Consider the following 23,184-nt stretch of genomic DNA (forward strand, 5'->3'; position numbering starts at 1 on the left):
GGGCCTCTGCTGTGGAATTGGAACAGCAATAGGGAATGCTAAAAGTGGACATATTGCAGCATTGTTTAATATTAGCCAGGATGGTTAGTGCAGACACACCACTTTAACAAATCACTGTTGTGTAATTTTCTAAATAGACAAGACTTCTATATCAGGTTATAACACAGATTTTTATTTTTTTTTTATTGTAGGGCTGGTATTGCCTAATTCTTTCTGGGTACCTGGTTTGGCTGGTTTTTCTTATTCCCAGCTCTCTGGTCAGTAGTACATCCAGAGTGCTTTGTGTTTGTGCCTCTTTGTGTGCATGTCCTCTGGGTTCTCCTTCCTCTGCTGAGGCACTATGAGATAACTGTCCAGATTTTCCCAGATTGCAAAGAAAAAAGCAGGGATTGTGGTAGGTATGGACTCAGTGTAGATCGACACAGTCATATCATGGGGAAAAAGCAGGTTTTTTGGACACATTCCACATTGTATGTGTGTCAGATTAAAGTATTATGAACTTGTTACAAAAACATGGTTGAATTTGTTGTGGCATTGATCCTTAACTGTGAATATGGCTAAGTACTGCAGTGTTGATCGTTCTAAAAGAAATGTTCAATGTGCTTAACTATTGCTGTAAGCAGGAGTAAGTACTGGGTTGAGCAGCTGCTTCCTGTCAAGGGTTGCTGGAATGGAGGGCTGGGAAAGAGCTAAGACTCCAGATCCACACAGTCTTGTTCCCCTACCTTCATTAAAAAAAGTAATCTCTGATCCTGGCTATGAGGTGAAGAGAGAACAAGAGAGGATATGCATCTTCTTCCCTTTTCCAAAAGCCTCAACTACTTTCTAGCTGCCAAAACTTAGTCTCCGAAAACCTTATTGTGTGCCAACATGCCAACTTTCCGCTACCCAGCTATTGTACATAGCAGCTTTCACTGTATCCCTGTCTACTTCTACAATGCAGTTATCTGTCTTTGGTCCAAAAACATGGAGCATACTGACAATATGAGGACAATATAAAAGTAAAATTATATTAACTGTTCATTTAAAATATTTAGTTATTTACTCCACTTTTTTATTAATTACTAAATCTGCAACAGAATTTCCAATTTGTCATACAGAAGTATTACAGACACCAGGACAAGTCTTGTCACATAATATAGGTGCAGCTTACTAGTAGAGTACACTGGGGCTTGCTTATACAACATAGCAACTTAAAGTTAATAACAAATAGTGAAATCAGTGACACAATTCTCATTGACTTAAGTGGGGCCAGAATTTCAGCCGAAGAGCTTTTTGTGTGTAGTGTACTGTTGAATATAATAGGTGAAATATCTGAATTTTTATATCTTAAAAATATGGCTATGTGTACACTTCCATGGTAGCTTTTTGCATGGACTAGAATGTAGTTCTTCTCCCTCCAGTTTTGGGCCCAATCTTGTTAGCTGCTGATCTCCCTCTAATCTGTTATTTTCAGTGGGAATTGAGGATAATCAGATCTTTAGTTTTCAAGGTGAAGAGATGTTTCTTCAAGACAGTTGGCCCAGATTTGGTTGGTCTTGATTTTTTCCCTTATTTGATTGAGGTCCAGCTAGACTTTCTTAAAGAGAATGTTTCAATTCACTGTATGTGCATATAAATGCCAGTACTGTACTTCAGTGCTGATAGCCTACAATAACAACCTAGTCTGTATGTGCTGATGGAGGGGAAGAAAAAAGATAAATAAATTTTTAGGTTTCCAAGGAGTCCATTCTAAGCAATAAACAGAAATTTGTTACAATTCTAAAGTATCTTAAGCATTCTTTAGAAAACACAACCACCAAAACAGCTTATTGGTTTTTTAGGTTATTCACAATTTGTAGCTTATTTTCTTATGGTATTTTTCTTATCTTTCTATAGGGCTGAAAGACACACAGGAGTCTTCATGGATATAGTTGATACATTTAACCATTTAATTCCTACTGAACACTTAGATGATGCCCTATTTCTAGGATCCAACCTGGAGAATGAAGTCTGTGAGGATTTTAGTACAAGTCAGAATCTCTTAGAGGATTCGCTGAAGAACATGCTCAGCGATAAGGATCCTATGCTAGGATCTGCAAGTGCCCAGTTCTGTTTGCCTGTTTTGGATAGCAATGATCCCAATTTCCAGATGCCTTGTTCAACAGGTAAATCTTACAATTTTTTAAGACTACAATTTAAAATACTTAGTGCCATCCCTTTTTGCTAATGTAGAAAATGATGAGTTGAGGTTTTTCCCCTTCTATTTTATGATTTAGGCCCCAGGCATTAAAACACAGGCTGTTCTTTATTTCATATGAAGGCATCTGTAATACTTATCTAGGAAGACTTGTATTTTTTGGGGGGGGATGTCCAGTCTGGATCAGGGTTTTCTTAGGCTTGTCTTCAGTATGTGTAATTTTTTCCCCGACCAAAGTACTGATTAAGCTTTGCATAAGTACTATACCTAACCAGCAAAAGTAGCCAGCTGCCTTCAGAATTGCAACAATGCAGAGTTAGCAGTAGGAGTGCTTGAATGATGCAAACTGTTCCTGAGAGCTCTGAGATACTTTGATATTTCTAGGCTTTCTAGTACTCAGTTGATACCGGATCCCAAGGCATTCTGATTTGGTTGGTTTCAAACCAATCCATTGCCATCGCTAACAGTGTTCTTCGTAATAGAATATATTTAAATTTGAAACAGTTCATAGCAACGTTTAAGAGAGGAATACCATTGTTTAATGGTTATTGAAAGGTGTATTACAACATTTTTGAAAGTTGTTAAAAGCCACTGGGCGAGTTTTTAATCTAATTTGCATTGATAGAATATTTACATTGAGTTCATTGTAAATCTGGCACACTAGTTATGCATCCTTATGATTAAAAGTTCAAAGATTTCATGGTTGATTGGTGTAGTACAAATACTCTCAAGATGGATAACATTACTGAAATTTCAGTAGTGCTTTGCAGTGTTTCAGCTATAGATATGATTTCATTATATCAGCATTTTCAGATGTTCAAGTACTTTAATCATTTTTTTCCAACCCCCCCCCCAAAAAAACAAAACAAAACAAACCCCAAAACATAAAACCATTTCCTCATCACAGTGAGGAAGAAAATTATGTTACTGCAGGACCTAGAATAGACTCTCATCTTAACTTAATTTTCTGTTTTATAGCTCCAGCTAACAGATTAAGGGAAGTAACAACAAGGGCATTTCTAGAAATGAACAGTAAAGCAAAAACTAAATATTTTGACCTTTACTGCATCTTCATGATGATTAAAGACAGCCTTAGATAATATCTTCCCTCACATCCTTCTTTTTTCTCCAATCCCCCATAGTCCCTCAACCTACAAAGCTAGTGCCCCCCCCCCCCCCAAAAAAAAATCCTTGCTGTTTTTCACATTAGACATATGAAATCCTCACTATCCTCCCTTTTTGCTCATGGACTTTGACAAAATTTGGATTATGTGAATAGTGACGATGCACAAGTCTGTTATCTGAGTTACTGCTCCATTTCCTCCAGATATTGCTGCGGATGCTGAATCTTATCCTAAGATATGTCAATATTGCACATCTTCTTGGGTACACATGTTCTACATATAAATATGCATAACCATGTGTATATACGTGTATACACTGTTTATACCTATCTTGTAAAGAGTTGAAGAAACAGAAATGAAACATAGTCATAGAAAGATTAGAAATATGGCCAGACTTCATCAAAACTTCAGTATTCAAAATTCATTTCAGGATGGAGGGATGGGGGCTTCAATTCTTCTAATCAAAGTAGTAGTCCCCTCCTCTCTTCCGCCGCGCCACCCTCCCCCCCAGCCCCTACGCACAAAGTTTTCTTATGCTCATGTTTCCATGTACTCCATAGCAAGCTGAACCTAAATTCTGCAGTAACATTCCTGGATTCTGTGGCACTGTAGTGGAAATTCTGTGACAGCTGTTTTTAGATTTATAAGTGGAGTTTTTAACGAATGAAATATGAAAATGAATACTACAATAAGGACAGAAGATCTTATTTATATTAAAATCAATTTATTTTGTGCTGTTCCTACACTTGTACTTCTCAGCATTTCAAATATTTTTGTTTTAACAACTTGTAGAAATTGTCAGGACAAAGCTGGAGGATTTGGCAGCTGCATGGAGAGGAGTTGGGGCTTTTGGCACAGTAGTTGGATGTTTTTGCTAAAATGATCAGCTATGGTAATTAACAATACTGATATTTAAACTGTCATATTTAAGTTTCAAACTTACCATCCCACTGAAAAAAAGATTTAATTCACCCTTTTGACAGCTATTGTTTCATGCTGTGGGCAGACTTGAATTGCATTGGTTTATACTCCGTTCACATTTTCATGGTTTTCTTTCTTTCAAATTTCTTTCTTTCTTTCAAAGGCTAGAAACATACTGTTTAAAAAAGAATAAATTAAACCTTAAATTTTGGGGTGCAGTTCTGTCATGCGGTGAGGAGTCAATGGGATAATGATATGCATCTGGTCTTGCTTTTCCTTCATCGGTCTCAAGGAAGGCTTACCATATTCTAAAGGTGATCTTGCACCAGCAGTTTCTATGAGTTGCAGTTGGGAACAACCATTATCATTTCCAAGCATTGTTTTTCTACCAGTCCCCATTCAATGAGTGTTCATGTAGCTGATGGCAGATTTGGTAGTCTGTGTGAGAGGCTATGCAGCTGTACTGTAACCTGGACTAGCTATTGGAGAAAGTAAAATCAGGCAAGTTGACAGGTTTCAATGTGCTCTACACTATCAATCTCCTGGGGAGCACTTTGAGTGCATAGTGGACCATCAGAAGAGTTCCCTTATCACATCTCAGAAACACTTGCATCTGGGAGTTCTATTCAAAATTAACATGGTCTCGTAATAGTGCCTGAGGAGAAATTAAAACAAAATTTAGGCCTTTTATTGAACAGTTCCTCACACCCGTTTAGGTATCGGCACACCAGTGTCTTCTGCTGCTCATTGTGATGGTGGTTTGTGTAGAACAATCTCTATGCTCCACTTCTGCCTCTTTCAGAACTTTCTGATCAGGCTTTGAAACTACCAGATACAGGATATTGGATCATATGTTGAGAATTCCTCTGAACTTCAGAGGTCCATTAGAAATGATTACTTCATCATCTCTTGAAGAGAAAACTTATTATAGATATTCCAGCAATTTCTAACATTATTGAGAGATTCCAGTCTGAACTCCCATCCCATAGCTCAGTCTCCTTTGTAGTCATTCAAATGGAGAGTGACCAGTGCACAATGGCTTTTCTCAACCATCAAGACAGGAAAAAAGTGAAAGCCAAAACAGAGGCTAGAAAGATTTTCTACATTTGGGTCTGCGCCATATTGCCATATACACCTGCTGTAAGACCAACAGTCTTGCTGATTGGCTCAGCTACTATAAACTGGATGAGGGAAAATGAGAGCTAACCAAGCATGTTTTTTGAGCAGATTGTATTGAGATGGTTCCTTCCATACGTATGCCACTTCATAACTCAGTCTAACAGGAAGATAATTAAATTCTCCTTCTCGTATTGACAACCATAGGCATGAAGAAGGCATCCTATTATTCTTTTGATTGCGTCTCCATTAATATTACCAACTCTTCTCTTTACATCCAGAATAGCCAGAAACATCAGCGCTAACTTCAGTAATCCTGATCCAACTTTACTAAGCCAGTGCCCAAGCACATATCAGTATGTCTACCATGGATACTTCCAGTCTCTCAGGACCTCATTCACCAGAGCTCCTTGACTCACCCACATCTTAAGTGTCTAATGCTTACTTCGTGGAACCTGAATGATCATGCTTCCGCCAGTTAACCAATCAGTTTTCTTTCCCTAAATTTTCTCATGTCTTGGCAAAACAAAAATGCTTTCCATGTTGTCAAAAATTTGGTTTGCAACAAGTAAATGATGGAGGAAATGTCTGCTCTGTTGATTTTGATTTATGTTACGTTCTGGGACATAGAGGATTTTGATGCTTTGCTGCACGCGTTTCTATCTCTAGTTGACCATTGACCTATTTTCCAACTTTAATTGAACCTCCTTTTGAAGGTTTAGATGCTCTTTTTTTTTTTTTTTTGGAGTACAACTTGGTGGGTGGAGAAACACGAAACAGAAATTTCAGGGCAGTTCCTTTGATGTGTGTATCATACATTCATGAAGCAGTACAAAATTGACATTCTTCATTTGATGTTGCCTTGGCATATAGTCTTTTGTTCTTCCTGTGGTTCTCTCATTTGAAGGCCTTCTGTTTTAAGAATAAAATATACAGTAATACATTCAGTTTCTTTGTACCATTTGGCTTAATAGTTCTACTTCTGACATTTTTTAACTTTTTTACTTGAAATTGTTGGAGGATGTTCTTTATTGTTTGCTACTTCCAAACTTGACAGAACAGCAGATTACCATGACTGACAATTGTGAAGTCAGTTTCCATATGTAGAACTGCTTTTTCTAAATGGGAATTCAGTGCTCCATCAAGTCCCATACTGGATTATTACTTTGGCTACTTCTGAATGTCTGGCTGTACAGTGATGGTAATTTGATCCTTCTCTTCAGATTATCTGGTCTGAGAGCGTAAGGAGATGGCAAATCTTTCATTTAATACTTTTTTGGGGTGAAGGAGAGGAACAGGTGTCCAACCCGATGTTTTGAGATCTAAATGGTTTGTTTCTTTTTTAGTTTTTTTTCCTTCCTCAGTTTTGGCAATATTGACTGGGGGATATTGTTAGCACTGTTCATTGAGTGTGTCTACAGTGTATCGACAGGCAGATCCTCTTTGATCTAAACGAATATACTTTTAAACAGTGGAGGATAAATTAATAAAATATATGGAATTTGGATTGTTGGTGTAAATTATATAAGTAGTGACTTAATTTGAAGAACTGTGGAAAACTGATTTTTTTTCTCTATCAATTAAAGAATAATCTTAATTCAGATCCTTGCATCTTGGTATTGCAGGAAACCATTCTAAGAAATGGAACACTAGTGTGGGAAGATCCACTTTCATTTGCATAACTTCAAGTTAATGAAAGCTTTATTCACTTGAATATGGATGGTTCCCTGATTTACACATCTTTCATCTAACTCTAAGGCTTGCACATGGTACAGTCGTAGCTGCTTTCCCTATTAGATCCCCCACCTTCTATGTTGATGGCCTATTGCATCAAATCACAGTATACAACATGGTAGAAATGTTAAAATGTGCAGCTGCTTGTGCAGCATTTATAGCATATGTTGAAGTTAAACTTGGAGCCACTTAGGTATGTTTTTCCTCCTGCTGTTACCATGAGTTAAGAGATGGAGGCAGCAGACAAGAACAGTATAAAGCAGCAATAATGGTGTTTTGTTCCTAATAATCAGCCAACTCTTCGCCCCCCCCCCCAACAAAAAAATCAAACTGAGATAAGAAAAAGTCAAATGTGCTATGGAGAGCTGCAGCCTTAGGAAAACTGGCTTGGAACTACAGTTTGGAATTACCTTGTCTCATGTGTCAAAAGGTAAACCATCTCCACTTAGTCAAGGGTATGTCTTCACTCTTGGTGGGCAGTGATCGATCCAGCGGGGATCGATTTATCGCGTCTAGTCTAGACACAATAAATCATCCCCCGAGCGCTCTCCCGTCGACTCTTGTACTCCAGCGCTGCGAGAGGCACAGGCAGAGTCGACGGGGGAGCGGCAGCAGTCGACTCACTGTGGTGAAGACACCACGGTAATTCGATCAAAGTACGTTGAGTTCAGCTACATTATTCACGTAGCTGAAGTTGCATAACTTAGATCCATTCTCCCGCCCCTTCCCCCCCCCCAGTGTAGACCAGGGCTAAGTAATTTTTTGTATATAATGGACAATGGAGGAGAGAATTATTTTACTGAAAATATAAACCAGTGAAGATATGTACATTTTATAGTTGAATTCAGAGTTTTGAATGTAATTCCGTCCCCCAGGATACTGTGGAAGTCTTGGTTTTTGAAATATTCCATTAATTAATAATAGCTGTAATTTTTTACTTTTGTAGAAATTGATTTTTTTAAAAAGTTGTAAGTAAAAATAAATAGTTACATCTGTATGATGCAAATAACCACTAATATGAGACATGAATACACTACTGTTATAATTTTAAAAATTCTTAAAATACTTTGGATTACTGAGATTTAAAACATTAAATTTATTGCCAGTATTACATCTTTCTGTATGTTCTATTTTACATCTTACTCAGATTTTTTTCCCCTTGTCTTTCCTTTTTGTTCAAATTACCCATCCCTGTATAACCCACTTATCTTTAGTGTTATATTCTCTTCAGTGATTTTCACGTTCTTCCTTTTGCTTGCTTATTTTCTGTTAATCTCTCCATATTTAGTTCTTCTCTTGCCTTGCTTAGTAACAGTTTGTGTCTGTACTGTAGCCTTTTCTTTCTTTGTATATTTCCAAAGTTTATTTCTGTTACTTGTTGCTATCTTTGCCCTTTTCTCAGGTCTGTCTTTCCTTCCTTCCTTCCTTCCTTCCTTCCTTCCTTCCTTCCTTCCTTCCAATATGCATTTCTACTCTTCCACTTTTTCTCATCACTTTCCCAGTAGGAATCTATGTTGAATGCTCCTCATCAAGTCTCAGACAGTTAAAATAGTTGCATTGCAGCTCAAGTGGCTTTTGAAATTAACAAGGTTCTATGGTGCTGATTCCCCTATAAGATGGAAATTGCAGCACAGAGTCTGTGTTAAGAGGTTTTAGTTCTTATGCTACAATTGGGGATCTCTACTATCTCTCAGCAGCAGCTGAAAATTTCCCCTTGCCTGTATTCAGAGTAGCAGCCGTGTTAGTCTGTATCCGCAAAAAGAAAAGGAGTACTTATGGCACCTTAGAGACTAACAAATTTATTTGAGCATAAGCTTTTGTGACCTACAGCTCACTTCATCAGATGCATGTAGTAATAAGAAGGGCATTAAGTCTGTGAAAATGATGCATCCTGAGCACAAGTATCAGGAAACCTGGGATCTTAATGCAAGCTCTGAGAAGCACTCCAAAAGTATGTTTCAGAAGTTATTTGACTAAGCAGTTCTCATTCATCGTCTCATCTGGGGAAGGAAATGTAATTCCACGTGGGGGGGAGAGAGAATACTTTACATATAAGATTAATATGAAAGTGATTGGGTACGTTATTATAAACCAAGTGCAGAAGTATTTGAATAACATTCATTAAAATGAGCAGGATGTGACTACCATTATCAGTCTTGTGGCATACATAAGCGTATAAAAAAGCTTGACTGAACAGAGTCAAAATATTGTTGGGTCTGTGAATTTATAGTTGAAAGCTGACACTGATTTACACAAAGACATGTCTTCCAGCAATCTTAGGCATACAATGTAATGTCAAAAGATTGTCAAAATACAAACTGAATAAAACCCAATAGAAGTAAATTACTGTTGGTTCTAGTAACTATTAATGCTAGATTCTGGCTTGATTATCCATTGTCTAGAATTAAGTTCCAATAGCAAATTCAAGTGTAAATCTTCTCAAGAGTCACATTTATTCTTTGCGCTGTACCAGGGTTAATCTGTGTAATCAGGCTGTATAAAAACTGTCAGATATTTAGCTAAAACATTAATTTTTCTCCCTTCATGGTCGAAAAGTTGAGGGTGGGGAACCTCCTGCTGTTAAAGCTTGTTTATTGACCATTGTTTGGTTAGCTGTATCAGTATCTTGCAGTTTATCCCTTTTACATTTGGAGTATCTTAAGAGAATACTCAACACTGAACAACTTTCGCAGACTTCATTAACAATGTTTTTCTTGAGAATATTGCAAAAACGTAGAGTTGAAAAAAGACAGTTGATACTTTTTGATGGGACAGTCTAAAAATTTTAATGGTTGTTTAAGTCCCTGTAACAACTGCTTTCTCTGATTTTCAAGACAAATATATTGTGTTACGTCACAGTTTCAAATAACCATTTTTAACCATTTAGCAGAATTTTTTTAAGATCCTATTTGTCATATAAATTAGTTTGCCTTGAAATACTTCTCGATAGCTTTCTACTGTTCAGGCAGTTGTATCAGTTGTCTGGAGTCTGTGCTGTATTTGTCAAACCCTACTACTTGTTCTGCAAAATCACTTGGATTGATCTCACAGATTTCGCATCCCACAGGGACCAGGATTCATTAATCACACATAGGATCTTGGGATAGGAGAGGCTACCATTGCAGAACCATACTTAGAGAAAGTGAGGAGAGTGGCTGGTACAGTGGCTTGACTGCCTCTTAGGAAACCTATATTCAGAAGCAACCTCTGGGATCCTTCTCAGGTTAGTGGAGGCTAGGAATGTGACAGACTATGTTCTCAGTCTCTGGCTGGAAGACTAGTGCATGCTGTGCTCAGTGCTCTTCCTAGTGGCATTAGCGACTCTCAGATGGAGATACATGTGATTGGGAATTTAAAATTTAAAAACTGTCCCCCTAGAACAACAATGTGGCTTAAACTTTCTGCATTTTTGGATCAGCTCTTTCTACTGTTCTCCTTTTTTTCACTTAGGTGGGAATGGACAGCAAGGGACAGCTGATTCTGTAAGGGTTGGGTACCTTCCCATTTTTTGTTTTTAAATAAAATAAAATAAATGAGTCCTCTGAAAGTGGCATGACTCTTTGACAAGGACCTTCTCAGAAATTATAAGCTTTGGGTTATAGCTTTTTCTACACTGAAACTGCCTCATATGAGAATTTTCTATCTCGCGTCCTCATTTTTCAGTTTTGTTCGTTCTCACATGCCCCTCCCGCGCCCCCCTCCCCCTTTTTTTAAATCTGGCCTTCCGCCTTTTCTGGCCCCCACCCTTCCCAACCTCTTATAACTAGATACTTTTAAGTTTTAGGCTCTTTTTTGTTTTTATTTTTTTCAGTTATTGGTCTTGATGATATTATGGATGAAGAAGGAGTTAAAGAAAGTGGTAACGATACCATTGATGAAGATGACGTAATTTTACCCAACAGGAATTTAAGGGACCAATTGGATGACACTTCACTCAAGTCACCAAGAAAATCACCACGTTTAATGGCACAAGGTGATCATTCAAATAATGCAAAGATTTGCATATCTGGGGACATTTGGAGGTTTTACAACTTTTTTTCTCTATTTTAAACTTTAGGTCAATGTTGTTAATCACTTGGTTATATGAAATATAATATAAATATTTTGAAATTATTTTTCATCAGAGCTGTTTAACATCATTAATGTTGTAAACATGTAATGATTTTGGAAAAATGGACCTATTGCTAAAGGTTCCAAGTAACTCCGTTTTGGGGCATAATTTTAGTAAAGGAGGTGATAGTGCCATTAATCTGACTCACATAAAGAGGTCAGAAAGATGTGACCTATGGCCCAGGTAAAGAGGTAAGATACTAATTAGTGGAGCCATTTTATATACTCAAACAGCAAAATTGGAATTTTTTAGGCATTCTGACCAATATCGTACTCTGTGTGTGTGTATAGTGCAGTATTCTGTTAAAACTTAGAATTTTTGGAAGTACATTATTTCATGTAAGTATTATCTGTGGGAGGGTGATGGAGATAAGAAAATACATCAGAGTTGAAGCACTATAGATTGAGCTGCATTTTAAAACTACTTATGAGATTTGGAAATGCCTGATTTATAATATACACAAAGTAATTTTCACAATTTTCTTTAAATATAAAAATTTGATTTGAAATTCAGTAAGTTCTTATTTTCAATGTTTTGGCTGTTTGCTTTTGTAGATTTTAAGTAAGGTTGATATCTTAATAATAGTTTGATCTTGTATAAAAGTCATTCATCCAAAGATCTCAACATGCTTTACAGATGATTAACTTCTACAGTATAAGAGTTCATATCACATATGAACTTTAATGGATGTCAGATGATTATTTTAAGAATCCCAAAGTTATATGTAAGCTTAACTACTGTGTTTTTGTTTTAGTGATGAGGTTCCAAATCTTTATTATTTATTATTAAAACTATCATACAGAAGTTAAAAGGACAATTAAATACTCTTCCTATTTCAGTGATAGTATGACCTTTCTGATTTAAGAAATTTTGGTTTCTCGCTTGCTATCCAGAATTTACGTGGCCATTTACATTTGTCCAAACAGTGTCAATGTCAAATTGAAATATCAATCTTTTGTATTCGTTTTAAATTTTAATAATGTTTCTTGAACTCAATAAAAAATTAATGATCTAACATTTTGTAAGTTAAATCTTGTTGATTCGTAAATTTATTTTCACTGTAGTCTAATCTTATGTTTGCCAGGAAAAGAATGAAATATACCTAAGAGATTCTCTTTTCTCTTTAATAGAACCAGTACGAAGTTTGCGGCAAAGTACTATAGCCAAGCGTTCAAACATTGCACCTCTTGCTAATACCAAGAAAGCAGCTGTAAAATCTGGATGTGCCCAAAAGGGAGGACCAAAACCGCAAGACAAGGGTCAAACTAAACAGGAAGAAGTTAGTACACCAGTGAAACTAGAACATCTTAAAGAAGTTAGGCGTAGTAGTAGACTGTCTGGTCAGACAGAGGAAACAGAAGAAGCATCATCACCTTCTCCAAGTAGTTCAAAACAGTCTGCTTGTCATGAAAAGAATGATGAAGTAAAATCTGAAACTTTCAAGCAAGGAAAATTGGATGAAACGTTCAGTGAATTAAGAGGAGGTTCTCTTTTAACAAACACTTGTTCTTCTACTGAAGAAGCAGAAAGCAAAACAGAGACTGTTATGAAAAGTGGGCTGGGTTTTATAACCTCTGCAAATAATGAAGCTAATAAAGTAAATATTGATATATTTAAAAATAAAGTGGATGAAACTATGGTTGGTGAAATAGGTTCTGATGCATCTTCGGAAGAAAAGATTGAGTACAAAATCAAGGAAACAGAGGAGAAACCTAAAGAAAATGACCAAAGCAAGATAAGTGGAATGACTACCATTTCATCTGTTACAACAGTTTGTATGAATTCTAGTGACATCCATGAGACCCCTTCAGTTCTATCCAGATCTGTAGAAGAGAAGACAAAATGTAGGTTAGATCCACCAACTACTGTGGAATCTGCTGGTAAAAATGTTATGTCATTAAAAGACTGTAAAACAGAGCCTTTAGATGACTCTAAAGAGGCGGATAAAAATGTTAATCCTAGCAAACACTTGGACAGTACAGAATTTCATAAAACAGCCTTGAAAAGTACTATTTCTGCTGAAGCAGGAAGTAATATTTTAGAAAGCAGTATTATTCATGATTGTCCAAGCCAAAATGTACAGCAGCAGGACAGCTATACTAAAATGGAAGGCTGTGAGGCAACAAAGCTTCAGGATGATAGTAGCATTTCAACAAAAAGTCCCAAAACTGTGAAGTCCAAACACATTAAATCTATGATACAGATTAAACAAAATTTGACTGCAGGTGCAGGACGAAAATTACTCACAACTAAACAGCAAATAAGCCATTCAAAAAAAAGAGTTGGTGTTAGTGTTTCAAGTTTTCACAGTGCATCTTCAATAAGTCTGAAAAGGAGTGCAGATGAGCAAGAGAGGTGGCAACATTTTCACAAAACAGTTAAAGTTAGAAAAAAACAAACTGATAAAGATGTGAAAGCACAGAGCTTTGATATGGGGGTCACAGTGAAGAAGCAAACCCATACGTTGGTGAAAAAAGTATCACGTGTCCAAACACCTATGCAGGTGCAAAAGACATCAGTTCAGAATGTGAGTGACAAGTCTCTTAATCACCAGGGTTGTTCAAAAGAAATCCACCATCCTGTCTCAGCGTCTGTGCATTCACCATCTGGTCATTTGCTGCATCAAAATCAGAAACAAACACAGAAACATCAACTTGCAATTGCACTTAAAACAAATAGTTATGTAAAAGAAGAGAGAGAGACAAAAGATCCCACAGGTTTAGAACATTTGAAGGAGGATGAAAAAGAAAAACTTAAATTGAAAAAGATTGAGAAGAATCTTCAACCGCGCCAGAGAAGAAGCAGTAAAAGCCTTTCATTTGATGAACCTCCATTGTTCATTCCAGATAACATTTCTGCTGTAAAACGTGAAGGCTCAGAACATACCTCTCCAAGTGAAAGCAAATATGTATGGGTTCCCACCAAGCAGTGTGGTTTTTGCAGAAAGCCGCATGGCAACAGGTGTGTGTGGTTTGCGATGCACAGTGTTTTTGTTGGTTTCAAAAGATGAAAGTGCTCTTTTACATTCAGGTTTCTGCTACTGTTCATGTAGTTCATCTTTGTCACATCAAAAAAAAGTAGGCACAACCTTTCTAATGAAAATCTGTATCAGTCATACTATGAATTTCCTACCTGTGTACCGCCGCACCCTTTCACTCCAACTTTTAAAAAAAGCTAAATAGCACAGTAAAGGCTGTCTTGGTCAAAAGGAAATATTACTAGAAGAAATCCTTTTTTATTTTATGAATGCTCTGCTTTAGCAGGATATGTAATTCTGCTAAACTATGTTAGATAGGATAGAGACATCTTAAAACTCACCATCTTGGAAAACATCAAACTAAGGCTTAAGTGTTTCAGATTGATTTGTAATAGTTATTTTGCCTGAAAACTGGTAAAAGTGAATGTTACAGTACAAGTTAAAAGGGTTGTCAAATAACTTAAAAGTCAAATAATAGTTTGAAAGTGTTTTATTGTTATAATTAACTCTGTTTACTATGCCTAAAAGATTAGGGAGAATATTTTTTCTCCTTTTAGTTTACTTGTGTATTAGTCAGTATAATTTTCTGAGAGTCTTTCATACAATAGTGAGAGAGGAAAATATTTAAAAAAACGAAAAAGCCACAATTTTTTTTATGGGACTTGCATGCATGCATGAAATTGTATTTAGCTCACTTAAAAAAAATGGATGACATCTGATGCTAAGTGTCGTCCTTTCACTGAATAAAATGTTAGTTTTCAGCATGTTGTGGATGGAGTGAAACAAGGCATTATGTTCTAATGAGGCAGAAGTATTAGCTCAATAATATGAGTCCTTTTGTCTCACTTTTTACTTTTTTGCCACAATTATATTTGTGAAGAATTGTTTCTGACTTTAAAAGTAGTTTTGCCTATCTACCTTTTGAACTAGATGGAGCATGAAATGCTTTCACTACCAATCAGATGAGTGTCTAATTAGTCCTTATCTGTTCACTTTATAGAAATTCCTATTATTCTATGAATACTGTAGAACTCCATTTTTCTGACTGAAACAAAGAACATGTAATTTTGTTGATTAAAATTTATATCATATTTAGGCATTCGAAGGTCCATACTATATATAGATTCAGCATTTGCATCCAAGAAGTGTCCTTTATGTTCCAGAATTTCATGATTACTTGTCACAACATTCATGAAGTAAATGTGTATTTTAATATTTACAGTGCAGCTAGAGTAATCCTGTAAAATAGTAATTCATGTGAAGAAGATGCAGCATATAGAAAACTAAATAATACTGTAAGAATTTTAAGATTATTTTGGAATACTTGATTGAAAGGATACAGTCACGCATTAATGTATTTTTTTTAAAAAATCTTGTTCCAATTAATGTAGACTAAACATTTTTGTTTGGATAATCTGGACTTTTTTGCCATTTATGCTTTTTGTGTTTATCTTTATCATTTCACTCAGCTTGGACAATGAATATAGATTTTATTCAGTTTCACTTTTGCTTTATTATCAGGTTCTTATTCACTAGCACATGGTGCAAGTGTTTGGATTGCAAAAAATTCAGTGGAATGTTTAAACTTAATCAAATTGCTTTAAATACATAAATTGAAATGTTTCTGTAAAACATTTTTAATGCAAAATGTAAATTTTTGGCCTAAATTATTTTGACCGCTTCCCTTCAATTGATGCTGAATTGAAACATTTCTATGTTTCTTGTCTTTTTCGTGGATGTTTAAATTTTTTCTTCCTGTTCTGAATGTCTAGTTAGTAAGAGACCTTCAAAACACTTAGTTTTAAAATTAAGATGGTGAAATTCAGTTGTGGCTAGAGAATCTGATCACTAATGGGGAGTGTGGGGGCTGGCAGCTAAAGTGGAATGAATTTGTTGCATTTCTACTTTTACTCAGATCTTTCAGTTTAAAATCAAAGTTAACAATGTTTAAAACTTAACTAGGAATAGGATGTCGTGGGGAATTGTAATGGGATAGGAAACATTTAATCTCTTTAGACGGTGTGTTTGTACATTGTGTAGTGCAATGGGGAGCCATTTTTATTTGGAGGTCTCTAGGTGCTACATCATACAAATAATATATTCTCTAGTTCAATCACCAAACAGGTTGGCAGCACACAGAAGTTGTCACCATCTGATAGTTGTTCAGTGTCATGAGTTTTGTGGTGTCAGTCCATTTCTTTTGGACAGATTTCTGTATCTCTGAACTACTACTACAGTTGGCAGAAATTGACACATTCAACAGTATTAGCAGAAAGGTTCAGGATCAAATGGGCTTTGAATTGCACCACTTTCTCCGTCTCAAAGATGGTATATACAGAACAGATTGATGCACATTGGTGAATAGAAGGAAGCTTCCATTGTTGTTGCCCATGTTTGGTGGTTTTTACACACACACACATGCGCGCGCTATAAGTCTCTCACTTTCAGTTGTTTTTACAAACTGAAAAACAAAACAGAGCATTTACGTTTTTGTTTTTTGAATTACTTTTTACTTCATTTTGGACTTGTATGTTTAACATATATCCTTAAAGTTTTCATCTCAAAAACTAGGCTGAGCATAGAATAGAAGAGGAAGCAAAACTCCTCTATAATATCTTCTCAAGCAGGGACAGTGCGTTACATTATTTGTGCGTGTTACTTCAGCAATAATTAAACCTGTTTTTAAAAGGGACAGCAGCTTAAAAACTGTACCTCTCTGAAATGTTTTTACTGAATATTGTTAAAAGTATAACACACACAAGTACTAAAACTGAGAGAGCTCCAAAAAAATTGTTTACTTTGCATTTAACGACATTTGTTTATTCAGTTTCTCCATTTCCCCTGTATAAAGCAGCTAGTTTAACCAGTTTTCCCTCTTGGTTGTATGACTCATCGCACAGGAAAAGGGAGAAATGAAAAAACACTTCGAGTTGGGAACTTAAGTCATTTTTTTAAACTGACTAGATTTTAAGTTCATGGTGTTGCTTATTACAATTATCTAAACATTGTTAGATGTTGCGTGTCAATGCTATGTTGTAGATGGTATGAAAAACAAGAAATGGAACTGAAGTGGAGACCCAAATTAGGGAAATGTGTGCCAAGAGCTTTCTAATTTATGGCTAGCAAATTTGGTTTCATGTAAATGAAATACAACTTTAATTCAAGTTGGAAAAAAAATTCATTTTAACATACTGTTCAAACTCAAATTGCCCCCCCCCCTTACAATAAATGCAAAACCAAGGTTTCAGTATTTAATCAATTAAGTCAAAAAATGCCAGATGTTGAGGTTTCTCCATCAGTGTTAACTTGGGAATCTCTTTCATGTACAGGGATCACATTTTGAGGTATTGTAATAAGGGCTCTCACAATCATATGCTAAGCTGGATATGTCTGGTCAAATACAGTAGATCCTCAGAGTTACGGATACCTCAGGAATGGAGGCTGTTTGGAACTCTGAAATGATAGTAACTTTGAACAAAACATTATGGTTCTTTCACAAGTTTATAACTGAACATTGGCTTAATACAGCTTTGCAACTTTACTATGTAGAAGGAAAATGCTGCTTTTAACCAACTTAAACAAGCACAGAAACAGTTTCCTTACCTTGTGAAAACTATTTTTAAATTTTCCCTTTATTTTTTTAGTAATTTTCATTTAACACTGTACTGTATTTGCTTTTTTTGGTCTCTGCTGCCTCCTGATTGCATGCTTCCGATTCCAAATGACGTGTGGTTGACCGGTTAGTTCTTAACTCTGGTGTTCGTAACTCTGAGGTTCTACTGTAACAGTAATAAACTAGTTAACATTGTCCATCTTCACGGTCAGTACCATATTGAGATTATTGGACAGTTCATCTTTTAGGAACAGATGCTGTCATTCTGCTACCCCGTGCAAATCTAAAATACATGTACTTTGCACAGGGGACCTAAAAGTGGTTGATTGGAATGTAGAGCAGGAGTCCTTTCCCTCAGTGCGAATAAGCTTTATAGACATGAAAACTGTAGCAGGATCAGTAATAGCAATTGGACCCCATGTGTTTCTCCTATGAGGGTTGTGCCTGTTGACTTTTTTATTAGCAGATCTTCTGGCTAATTACTGGCACCAGAACCTCTCGGCATAATTCTTTTCATAGTGTCTCTTCCTCTTACCTCACCACCCTCAGGGGAACCAAGGTATAGCAGCATGCTTTGGATCTACTTTATCTATGAAGTGTGGAAGGGGGACAACTTTTGGCATTAGTACTATTGTTTCATTTTGTCTGCTGACTGTATTTTATTGATTCTGTTCAAAGTGATATCTTTGCAGTGTAACAGCTAGAATTTTTTTATAAATAAAAGCCGAAGTTTTTCAGGAACTGAAGTGCTGGTTATGGTGTTCTGCCATGTAGTTGCCCATTTCCACCACATATTTCCTATTTGTTTTCCTTGCTCAGTGTAAACTGTGAGGTTGGATTTCTTTTAATAATACATATCATAATATGTATATGGGGTACACCATGTGTCTGAGTTAATGAGAAACCATAACTTTTTGGATTTCCTAACTTGTTTGATTTTTGCAACAATAATCCTATATTAATGGTAAGGTGTTCCCTCCCAGTTAATAACATATCTGTATGTATGATTGCAGCATTTATATGCGAGGAATTCTTCCTTCCACTTTATGTAAATGCTGTTGTTGAAATGGAGTAGGTTTCTGGATTTTGATCAAGTGAATATACTTTCTTGGCATTGGCAGAATAGGAGGAATAATAAAGGGAGAATAGTTCCAAGTTTATTTTTTTCTGAAGGTAGTTTGTATGTCTTGCAATTGATATAAGAAACAAAGTTTTGTTTTTCTTCTTTACGTAGAGTCAGATAAATCCTGGAATCTGCACACACAAGGAATCCTATATTCATCCCTGTGCTTGCAGAAAACATAAGACCCTACACAGCATTATTTCCTACCCTCCCCCCCAGCCCCCCTTCAATTATATTGTTTTCAGCGTCCCTGGCTTTTACATCAGTGCCTAAGATCTACAGACTTTGGGGCTTGAACTCCCTGCCTTTTTTACAGGCCGGCAAATCCTAACCATATATTACAAATCTGTGGGAAGCTTCACAAGGGAAACATTGCAAACTTTCCTCTCTTCTGGCCCCCTTGAATTTTTCCTTAATGGATCAGGGCTCACCAAATGCCTAGTTAATAAATTAAATTACCTACTGTGTGTTGTTTTTATATAAGGAAAACCTTGATTGGAAGAACTGTTATCATCATTGTAATGAAATTGCAACATCAGTGCTAGTTTTTAAAAATAATATATCTCTCAATTCTTAATTTTTTTTCTAATGACTTTCATTTCCTTTGGTTTGATTGTTAAATATTTACTTTTTTAAATCTCTGTTAATGCACTTGGTATCTGATGTTGCAGCGTGTGTTTGGGCAGATTGCTGTGCCCATGCAGAGCCCTATGGAAGTAAGTGGAGTTATGTGCAGCAGTCTGTGTGTAACAAATTGCAGGATCAGGGCTTTAGTTGGATTTTCCTCCCCTTCACTTCAAACTTAAAATAAGTACACATCTTAAGGTTGCACAGGAAGGCAATTTGAAAATGCAGACATTAAGGTTTAGCAAACAACCTCATCTCTGACTTCTTGTGTGTAAATAGTCTATATATGTGGTCTCATAATAGTCCTCAAATAGATTTTTTCGAAAACAGTACAGAAAGCTAGTTTTCTGTCTAGTTTACTTGTGAAGTTGGAAAAATATTTAGGCTTTTAAATTTTTCCTTATGAAATTACACAGTTTTCACTTAAAACAATTGCATCCATTACTGTGTGGAAATAATATTTAAACTATTATTGATACTTTGAGGTTAGGGGATATGAGACACTTAATCCATCCATACATAGTAAAGAAATAGAACGGGTGGCCAAACTGCGGCTTGTGAGCTTCATGCTCTTTTACAGTTAGTGTGGCTTGCAGAGCCCCTCTCATCCCCCCCATTCTCTGCCTACCATACTTTGGGGGGGGCGGGGGAGCTCAGGGCTTCTGCCTTATGTCAAGATGTTGAGGATAGGGGTTTCTGCGAGAGACAACTGATGCCTGCTGAGAGTGGGGAGGGAGGGCACAATTAAAAGGTTCAGCCCCTGCCAACCCCAACGTCTTGAGTCATGCCTCCCTTACTCTGTGTCCTCTCCCTGCAGCTCCCAGGTGTTAACTCCCTGTGGAGAGGCAGCAGCAAACAGCTGGGAGTTGCAGGGAGGGGCTGCTTCTTTAGCTTCATGGGGAGAGGCAGCCTCAAAAGCAGCAGCTCTCCCTGCAGGTTCCAGCTGTTTGCTTCTGTGTCTCCCCATGGCCACAGCTCCAGGCTTGCTGAGCCCGGCAGCATCATGTGACCAAGCAGGGCCAGCAAACCCTTTCAAAAACCGGGCGGGGGCACGGGACCCCATGTGCTCCTCTCCCCCCCCCCCCCCCCCCCCCGGTGTCTCCTCTGGCAGCGGGGTGTGCGTGTGTGTCAGGGCTTCAGCCCCACGGGGCATAGCTTCCAGGGCTCAGACCTGAAGTCCCCAGGCCCAGTAGCTGCAGTCCTTTTCTCGAACTTCTGAACATTGTATGCAGCTCAAAGGGTCGGTAAGTTCAGCCATCCCTGAAATAGAATATTTATACACATAATGCAGCACTATAAGGGCTTTTCTCTGAGAGATCATTATGGCAGTAGATCAGAAATTAAGTTCTATGTCCCTGTAGGCAAGGAAGGAGATTAAGACCCTGCAAACACTTTTTAAAATTAAGCATATGTATACATTTTCAGAATTGGTGCCTAAATAGTTAAATGAATGAGTGTGGTGACCAGAACTTAAAACAAGCATATGACACAAGATATGATTTATATTAATTGAGCTTGAGTATACAAATATTACTCATGTATAGCTATGACTGGAAAATTTATTTAAGTGCTATATGATAGTATAATTTAAAAATAGCGTTGTAATCCATAATCACAAAGTGGCAGAGTTCTATACTGTACACACTGAAGATTCTGACACTATAATTTTATTTCCTACTGATCTAAACTAACACACATAATGTATGTGCCCATACAGAAAACTAAAGAGACACTATTAAAGTTGGTATCGATAGGCCTACAAAATAAAGGAACATCAATTTGAAAATCAAATTTGTCTGAAATATTTTTTTTGCTGTTTTAGTTACATGTAACACCTAAGGCCCTGATCTTGCCATCGTAGTTCTGCTTGCAGGATTGGTGTCTAAAATTAGTATAATTGAAAAGTTAGAGAATATATTTTTTTCAGTTTCATTACTTTGTGCATTTGACTTCACTTTGTTTAGTTAGGTTCATCATTTTGTTGATAGTCCTGTCTCACACACTATACTTTTTTGTGTGTTGCTCTTGACCCTGCCCTTTCTTCCTTGCTGAAAAGCTCCTGGTAACATTAGACATTCGAAAGGAAAATTTTCTTCTGATTTTTCTTTCTTAAAAATAAATAAATAAATAAATAAAGGTTGTTCTATTGAAACTGGGTGCAAAAATAAATAAATAAATTGACATTGCTCTTTTGCCTTGCTATGAGTGCCATCTAGATTAGATCAGATGATACATTTTTAAAAGCCAGGTTGTTCTTGTTGCTACAAAATCCCTCCCATAGCTAGACTTGCAATAAACAAACCAATGCAGGCACACAGATGCTTTGATAACACAAGAACACATACTAATTTATTTACTGGGGGTCTCCTCGAAAGTAAACTGTCACATTTAGTTTGAATCAGAGCCCACTGAAGTCAGTAGTCTTTCCATTGGCTATAGTTGCTTGTTAGAGTGGAACATGCAGACTCCTCTAAAGCTCCTGCGAATCGGATCTCTGAATGTGTGTGTGCATCAAGGTGATGGTTGACTAAGAGTGCAGTCATTCACGCTTAGTTAATTCTTCACCTAGCTAGATCTCTGTTAATTCAGGAAAAGGTAATTTAAAAATTGATTTCCATCCTGTGTGTCCTGCTGAGCTGTGGAATGTGATACAGATATAACACAACTGAGCCAGTAGTAGACAAATTGTTTCATAAAATAAATATCCAGAAGGTGAACGAATCTTTATACTGATACTATTTTTTTTAAAAAGGACTGTTAAAATATTTCTTGAATTATGTACAAATGGAAAATAATTATTAAAGTATGGAGTGCTTTTAAAATATTTTTAGATTATCTAATTACACTTTACTGCTGTTTTTTTCCCCTTTTTTCTTTCCAACTAAACCCCCCAATTCTGCAAACATGCATGTGCTTAATTTTATACACCTGAGTAGTACCTTGACTTGTGTAAATTTTTATGAGATTGAGGCCTTGTTCCCATTAATAGAAAGTGTGCTGGAATGAAACACGGTTGCAAGATGGCAGTAGTGATATGTTGTCCATGATCTGTTGCTATATACTGCAAATACAAAATGCTAAGCAAATGACTTCCAGTGATGTACTTATTACATTTATTAACTATATCAAATGATGCTGAACACTGACCATATATTGATCTTCATTTTGACTGATTTATAGAACCCTTTCTGTTTTGAGTGTGTGTGTTTTGTTAATGAGTACAGTTTTCAAAGCAAATAATTTATGAATAAACTGACTTCTGGCTGATGTATTTTTAAACTCTTATTCCTCAATAATTGTCAGCCATTCAGCAGTCTGCTTTTGCTTGAACACATTCCATTTGTTATAACTAGTGTTAGAAAAAATACAGCCTGGACATTTTTATCTTTGAAATTAATCATTAAGCATGGGCTTTCCTTCCTCTAAATGAATGTGTATGCCAAGAGATTTGAAAAGATGTGCTAATCCTAAAGGAGATAATAGAAGGTTTTCATTACTCTCAATCTTCTCTTTGTATAATCCAATTCCTTTCTAATATTAGATACTTCAAGTGACTATCTCTTCATCTTGGTATATGGAGACAGGCAGGCATTCCTCTCTAAGGGGAATAAGACATAACTCTTTTTTATGGTTCTATTGAATTAAAGGAGGTCCCTTCC

The 23,184-nt window shown here is 36.5% G+C and overlaps 1 protein-coding gene across 4 annotated transcripts in view; it reads left to right on the forward strand.

The window, feature by feature from the left end:
- PHF3 (PHD finger protein 3) overlaps window positions 1-23,184 on the forward strand; it is a 77,932-nt gene that overhangs the window by 15,943 nt on the left and 38,805 nt on the right. For 2 of the 4 annotated variants that reach the window (XM_048845186.2, XM_048845187.2), the window contains exons 2-4: window positions 1,879-2,147; window positions 10,886-11,047; window positions 12,316-14,146. In XM_048845186.2, the coding sequence (XP_048701143.2) occupies window positions 1,904-2,147; window positions 10,886-11,047; window positions 12,316-14,146 (2,237 nt within the window). In that variant the 5' untranslated portion in view covers window positions 1,879-1,903. Of the gene's footprint in view, window positions 1-1,878; window positions 2,148-10,141; window positions 10,298-10,885; window positions 11,048-12,315; window positions 14,147-23,184 lie in introns of all 4 variants that reach the window. The other 2 variants (XM_048845190.2, XM_048845189.2) reach the window with 2 other exon arrangements.

The sequence above is a fragment of the Caretta caretta genome, chromosome 3 (assembly GCF_965140235.1).
Source record: "Caretta caretta isolate rCarCar2 chromosome 3, rCarCar1.hap1, whole genome shotgun sequence".
Taxonomy (NCBI): domain Eukaryota; kingdom Metazoa; phylum Chordata; order Testudines; family Cheloniidae; genus Caretta; species Caretta caretta.